Source organism: Epinephelus moara, chromosome 22 (assembly GCF_006386435.1).
Source record: "Epinephelus moara isolate mb chromosome 22, YSFRI_EMoa_1.0, whole genome shotgun sequence".
Lineage (NCBI taxonomy): Eukaryota > Metazoa > Chordata > Actinopteri > Perciformes > Serranidae > Epinephelus > Epinephelus moara.
The window spans coordinates 2,184,443-2,191,990 of NC_065527.1; the positions used below are offsets into that span (position 1 = coordinate 2,184,443).

At 45.8% G+C, this 7,548-nt stretch overlaps 1 protein-coding gene across 1 annotated transcript in view; it reads right to left on the minus strand.

Moving 5' to 3' along the window:
• LOC126384222 (uncharacterized) overlaps positions 1-7,128 on the minus strand; it is a 14,289-nt gene extending 7,161 nt beyond the window's left edge. Inside the window, exons 1-6 of the mRNA XM_050035185.1 lie at positions 6,366-7,128; positions 2,236-4,255; positions 2,083-2,132; positions 841-941; positions 395-441; positions 233-303 (exon numbers count right to left, since the gene is read on the minus strand). Coding sequence (XP_049891142.1) covers positions 233-303; positions 395-441; positions 841-941; positions 2,083-2,132; positions 2,236-4,255; positions 6,366-7,128 — 3,052 coding nt within the window. The remainder of the gene's footprint in view (positions 1-232; positions 304-394; positions 442-840; positions 942-2,082; positions 2,133-2,235; positions 4,256-6,365) is intronic.
• Between the last annotated feature and the right edge of the window lie 420 nt (positions 7,129-7,548).

A 7,548-nucleotide genomic window follows, 5' to 3' on the forward strand; every position in this document is an offset into this window, starting at 1 on the left:
CACCGCTGATGAGGAAATACAGCGAGTGCTGGACGGAGCAGTGAGTGACAACAACCCCGCCCACATTTAAGAGGACTGTCTGAACAGACCGAGGGTCTAGGTACCATGTCTGAAGGCTTACTGCTGGTTCCAAAGGTACTGGACTGAAAGGGTTTGGTGGAAATTAAAAAGCTAACGACCTCAGTATTATGACTCAGCTCTTCATGTGACACAGGTAAAAATGTTCCCTCACCATGTCTTGTGCTCTTCAGTGGAGGGGTGTGGCTGTGCAGGGAGTTCACAGTCGGGATGGGCTGGCTGCAGCTACAGGACATAAACACAGTGATTATCAGGACGCTGACGGGTAAACTGGGCCGAAGAGATGTTTCTTCATGTGACGTGTGCAAACAGTTACCTCTCCAGGACTTTGTCTACAGGATTGTTGTTGACGTCAGACTGGCCCTGTTCAAAAACACAAACAAATTTAACATGATCAAGTGAACGGTCAAGACTATGTGTTAAACACTGCGAGTGTCCATGAGGCCGTTACTTCAGCCATAATGTCTGATCTTGATGCAGTCGACCTGATGTAACTGTGGCAGGACAGGAACTTCCTTTAAGTCCTATGTGGATTTACCTGTGGTAGGTACCTACCTCTCTTGTTTTTTATTTATTTTGAGGACTGCATTTATTTTTTTGGTAATGTTAGTGAGCAATATGCTCTGTTTTCATTCTGGACTTTAACATTGGGAGATTGTTTCTGTAGAAGAGACCGTGTTTATGTCTGGTGCTTTGCAGTAAAGTCTTAACAGAGTCCTGAGTGGTCCTTGTCCACTACACGACACAGTCCCACTACGTTACCATGTATTTGGTTTGTGTCTCTGTGGCAGCCCACGTGTTCCTTTCTGTTTTGGGAGGGCTGATGCTACACTGAGGTCTCCACGGCCTGCTGTTGCTCTTCTCTGTAAAATACACACAAGATAATACTATCACAGGATGATCTTCAGGTTAAACTGAACACATTCAGCACCAGTGGTTCACCACCTTTTTGGTGTCAAGGAACCTAAATTGACATACGCAAGATTCTGCTTCAGGTCCTCCACTTGAAAACATTTTGGTTATTAGATTAAGATCACAGCTCTACAGTCATCAACTTCAGTTGAGATAAAGGAAAACCTGTGATCAGAACAGTCATTCTTATGACTCTTAAGCCTAGTTCACACTACACGGTTTTCACAGCGATTTTGACGTCACAGAGGATCTTGAGAGCCACCTTGGGTCGGAGGTGAGTCGGCAGATAGTCTGCCACGACGAGTCCTCATGTGTGAACAAGCCTACGAGCAAGTCGCCCCCTCGTCTGTGACTGGGACTGGATATCTGGCATGCTAGAAAACTGGAGAAGTGTGACACGACTGACAAAAAGCATCAGCCAATGAGAGGTAGCAGCATGCAGGAGCACAGAAGAAATGTGAAGAGAACAAGTTGCAGGGTTGCCAGGTCTGCTTATCAGCCGCAACTTTGGGCTTGTTTTTTGTAAAGTTGCTTACAAATATTGGTAGTCGCGGGTTGCGGTTTTTTGGCCTTGTTTCTAGAGTGGAGTTGTTTATTTGGGCTTGCTCTCTAAACGTCGCCTTTCTCTCTATATACCCGTTGCTTCTTTTGGGCTTGTTTCCATAGCCCTGGTTGCTTGTTTCTCTCCCAAGATCTGGCAACACTGACAAGCCAGCAAGCAACAACAACAATGGCGGCATCCACAGGATCACTCCCGCTGACAGAAACACACATCGCCAGGTATGAACACTCAAAAGATTGCGATAGTCTCCGTGACGCAAAATCAAGGTGAAAATCGTGTAATGTGAACTAGGCTTAAGACACACTGAGCTCACTTGTATAGAGAAGTAAATAGTGATATAATTATTATTATAATTATAAAATATTATATATAATATTTTTTTATACATCAGTTGTGAAATTCATGAATGGACATTAGTTTGCAAGCAGACTTAAACATCAGGAATATTGTGTGTGTGTTTATAACTTCTATAATTTAAAATGACTCATCATTGCTCAGTTTGTGTTTTCTGTCTGGTGTGCTGGCCATACCTGTGATATCAGGACAGTCACAGAGAAAATTAATCTTAACTGTGGACAGGCTGAAACACAAAAAGTACAGCAGTCATTTGTAACGGACGACACGACTGTAAGTAACTGTGTGACTGTGACTGTGAGGAGATGCTGTCAAATATAAGAGCTTACCTCTGTTTAAATTCCGGTGACGCTCCGTCTTTCCTTGGCAGCAGTGTTTTCACCTCTGCGATAGGTCTGGTTTTCTCTGTCGCCCTGGTGGGACCCAGTTTCAGCAGACTTTGCTGGGGTATGTTTTCAAACAGCTTTGGGTCATCCTGGATCACATCGACAAGGAGGATATCCTGTTTGTAAGCTGAGAACTCATCCAAAATATCACCAGCTGAATCTGCATCAGACCAGTCCGTTTTACTGCCTTGTGTTTCAGATGGACTCGACCCCTCTGCTCCAGTAGAACGTGGCTGTCCCTCATCACTGAAGGCTCTACCATCATCTTCATCACTGTCAGGAGAAGAGGAGGGTTCTTTCAGAGCACCCGACGTTAGAGTTGCCTTTATTTTAGGGTCACACGGAACTTCCACATCATCTTCATAGTCAGTTTCATCCTGGCTTTCCTTTTCCTTACCATCATCTTCATCGGTGCTTGAAGAAGACTGAGTTTTTCCTAAAGTAGTTTTAAAACTTGTCGAGTCTTTTTCTAATTCTTCACTACTAAGCTCAAGATAATCGTTGGAGTTTACATTATCAGCATTAACAATCGGTGGCGTGTCACATCCAGGTAATGTTTTGTGTTTGGTGTAGTCGTTGTCTTCCTCCCCCTCCTCTTCATCTGAACTGTCTGAGGGCAGGCGGTGTGTCCATGAGCACCTTTGTGGTGAGGCGACAGGAGAGAGCAGCGGTGGCACCCTGAACTCACTTGGGTCTATTTCTGAGAGTCGTCCTTCATCATTCTCGTGTACAACTTGGGGGAGGAGAAGGGAGGAGTTGCATGAATCAAAGGAGTCCGAGTTGTGTGGAGAAGCAGAAAATGGAGACCAAGTCATTTGGGTTTCGTCACAGTGGAGCAATGTTTGTCCAATATCTTTGACCACACATCTGGGTGAGGAGGATGATGGTAACGCACTGGCCGATGAAGGTAGGAGAGAGGACGGTGTGGCTGAGAGGCAGCTCAAGCTACCATGTGTGAATGGAGACGACACTAAAGACAAAGTAGTGGCAGTGTCCCACTCAGCCAGGCCAAGTACTGAGGGGGGAGGGGTGGATGTAGAGCTGTCGGTTTCAGGACCATTCGCTGGTGAAGATGAGGCCAAGAGTGTGTCGGTGCCAGCCTCTCCTCCATGCTGACATGGGCTGGACAGGGTAGCTGCATCTGAGGGACGACTGGCTAATGATTCTGCAGCCTCCATTAAGGGAGGTGCAAACTCCACAGAGTATGACGACATGTCACAACATCTTTTTGCATTTCTCTCTGCTAAAATGTTTTCTCCACCCTCTTCTTGCTTCTCTTCGATGTGATGAGAAACCTGGTGGGCTGTGCCTGAGGAGGCGTCTGTAGGTGCAGCTGAGGGCGTGTCACTGGCTCGGCTGCTGGATGAACATGGCTGATTTTGATTTAATGAAGAGTGGCTGTTATCTCCAGCTGATGGATCAATGGGCTCTGCTGTTCGTTTCCAGCCTGTGTTAGACCAGGGCCAGGACATGTATGTGCGTGCACAAGAACAAAAATCTTTTCTAAAATAGGCCCTCACTCTCTGACAGGTGAATGACTCCGGTTCATCCACGTCCTCGTCGCTACCCTGGCAGGACAGTTCAGATGATGTTTGTGCTGCATCCATTTTTGTGGGATCGTCTATCTCACCGCACGGCTCCTTGTGGACACAGTTTTCTGTCACAGCTGAGCCAGAAGAGCTGCTGCCCTCAGCCGCTTGCTGTGAACATGAGTGCGTGCCATCAGTCGTCCGAAGATACGTTAGCTCATTGTCTCTAGCATCAGTTTTTGCTGGGTCTTTGTGACTATTGCTTTCTAAATCTGGAGCGGATGGCAAAATCCCAGCTTTTACACTATAAACAAGCTTCAATCTTTTGTCTCTGTGAATCTCCGCTCCTACTGGGTGAGATCCTGGCCCGGGATCCTCCTCAATGTCTCCATCCCGCACGCCAGTCCTGCAATCCACATTTTTCGTACATTCACCTAGTAAGAAAGAAGCAGACAAGGTTGCAGAGCCTTCACTGGTCCAACTCTTGGGGAAAACGCATGTGGTGTGAGTGAATAACATCTGTGCGTTCGCTCAGGTGTCTCTGGTGTTCAGTCAGACTATGAGACTTACAGACACTCCTCTCAGACTGAACTCTGCATGAGCACTTTTCTCACTTTCATGTTGGCCTAAACAACGAGGATAAAACCAACATCCATGTCTCATGTCCTGTTTGAAGCAATGCACAACATCTGGAAGCACATCGCCACAATTGTGACTAAAAACATCATATCTGTGGGCTACCTTGCAAAGTGTCACCTTCGGGTACTAATACCATTACACCATGCGAAGTGATCTGCTTCAACATGGAGCCTACGAAGTACCCTACGCCGTAGCCTGATGTGCACCTCCCCAGAAATGTAACTACACGTCACAGCGACGCAGACCTCCTGTCTGTCTCTGTAAGCTGAAACCATTTCCCTCAGTGGAAACAAAGCTTTGATTTACTTCAATTTCACAGATAAGAAACAATAAATTGTGAAGACAATAAAGCCTCCACAAAAATAGCATTTTAAGTCTTGTGTGTGATTTATCCTGGCTTCATATGAGCAGAGGAAATCTCTGCTAGCTGCTAGGCTAATTTATACAATGTAAAATGCCATAGGCTTGTGCTAATAACGTTAGCATGTTGTATTTGTGGGGAAAATGTGTCCAGATAAAGACAAGTGTTTGTCTGTGAATGCTGCGAGTTATAGCGAAGCTGATTTGTGTACTTGTGTTTGAAACTGTCTCTATTAAGCCATGTTTAATGTGTGTTTAATGTGTGTTCAATCATTAACCTTTACAGCACTTCACAGAAACCTCAGCTGCTGACTAGTGTTTTGGAGGTGTAACTGCAGAGTGACACAAGCTACGTTTCCATCCAAAAGTGATTTGAATCATTGGGAAATGTGCATTAAAAGAAATACGAATCCTGTGTGTTTCCATTAAATGTATGGACTTTGGTGAAAACTACGAACTCGCACAAGTTTTCCGCAGAACCGGAAACAAAACAAGTCTCACATTCTTCTTCTTCTACGTTTTCTGGCGGTTGGCAACCAGCTTGTAAATACATTACCGCCTTCTCGACCTGGAGTGTGGATATCACCATGGAGTGGTGCGCTACATCAGACTTAATTCGAACATAACTGTTTCCATCCCCCGTTTTGCAAATCAACATTTTTTCGAATCAACCAAAACCCGGCTAAAGCGAGCGTATTTTAGTTTGTGCGAATCAGGAGGTTTTAATTCGAATTTTGGCGTTTCCATCATAATTTTCGGACGCAATACTTCTAGATGCGCATCTAAACAGGCTGATGGAAACATGGCTACAGACACACCACCGCACAAGTATCTGTCTTAACCTCCTGAGACCCTGCGGCCTTGTATGAAATGGACCTTATACTTAATTGTACGTATCTCAGACCTGTTGTCCTCGTTTGTGGACACTTTTTTGTGCCATCTAGTGGCAGTAAGACCACAATACATTAATCCATGTAAAAACAAGATGGCAGCCATCTCTGCCAAGTCAGTCTGCAGCTGATCCTGATACAAGTGGACAAGGTCCAGAACCTGATCACATTTTAATTAAGGTTGTAACTTGTTTATTTATGATTAATAATGTTTGTAGTTTGGTATGGCAACAAATTTGACCAATGTTAGCAACAGTAACAGTGGCACTGTTAATTGGGAGGTAAGTTACTGTTTGAAGACAGTGGAACATGGCAGCTCATGTGTCCTGTTGGGCTTCTCTCACTGCTGCTAGCTGCAAGTTAGCATCATATTTATTCAGTGTAAAAACATCTAAGGTCAGTAAATATCATTTGATATTGTAATTAACATAAACACCATCTGTAATGTTCCCATATCCACTGACAAAAAACACTTCCAGGTCAGTGACAGGATTTAGCCGCGCCGTTAGCATCTTAGCTAACATTAAGCTAACAGCTTTAATCTCCAAAAACACCCTGAATTAAAACACTTCAGCTCGAGTCCAGTGTCAGATACTTAACACGCTTACTGTTAGTGAACTAACCAACCAAACAACACAGCTCAGGTTCACCTTACCGGAGAGTATCGACCGTGTTCCCGGTTGTGGTGTCTGTGCAGCAGCAGGCTGAGGATCAGTGGCCTTCACTGTGCTCTTTCCCTCGCTGCTCCTGTCCACGCTGCCGCCGGACACACCAGCGTGAACACTAACGCTACACCTCCTAGATCTGCCCACACTAGACCCTGCACCGACCTGCGTCTGGCTCTTTGCAGCCCCGCTAACGGTACCTAACGTCACGTGATAAGACATGTTGCCCCGGGGTTTAACGGGTTCGACCCTCCACCGGACTTCCGTCCCTTTAAGCAGCGCGCCGTCTGCAGCGCTGAGGCAACATGTGAACCTGAGTCTGAGGCTGCGGAGCTTTCTGAGCCGGTCCCAGCTGGACTTGCTCCTGGTGTTTGGTTTGTTCTGGTGATACTTGCCTCTAGTGATCGGCCCCTGCTGTTTCATCTCCACACTACAGCCTCCACTTCTCCGCTTCGTCCTCTCCGTACCTGTCCCCGTCTCCGGCTGACCTTCAGCGGGTCTCACGGTCCTATCGCTCCCAGTCTCCGGCTCCCTGTCAGCGGGGTTACCGGTGGTTTCGGTCCCGTTTCCCGGGCCCACTTGGTCTGTTTTGGACCTATGGACGGGGTCATGGTCGGGTTCATGGCCGCTGGAGACGGAGGCCGAGTTTTTTTTCACCGACTGCGGCTTCCGTCTCCGCGGCCCCAACTTTAGCCCAACAATGTCCCTTAACGCGGCTCGGTTAAGTTTGACCCTGTTAGAGGACGGTAACATGCTGACAGGTAAAATAAAGACGACATGAAGTTAGACAATAATAATTTCTTAACCGAGTTACCATTAAAGCGCTTTCTGGTAAATTTATAACAATTAAATCTGCTCAACGACTTCAAAACTAGTCCGAGCCCGAGCTCACCTGTCCCTGCTGCTCATATATATAAACTACACGTTGACGCAAGGTGTGCGCCACACTCTGCGCATGCGCAAGGCGTTAAAATAAGTGAATATTTCTCAGCTATTTTTTAACAGATGGAAGAATGATTTAATCCCCGTAATGTCTCTCCGTGAACAGCACAACTTTTGTTTAATTTTGGCTGTTTATACAAAATAAATTATCCAATTATATGTTTCATTTTTTGTGTGTGTACGTGTGTGTGTTTGCGTAGTAAACAAGCAGACATTATGAATTATGCCACC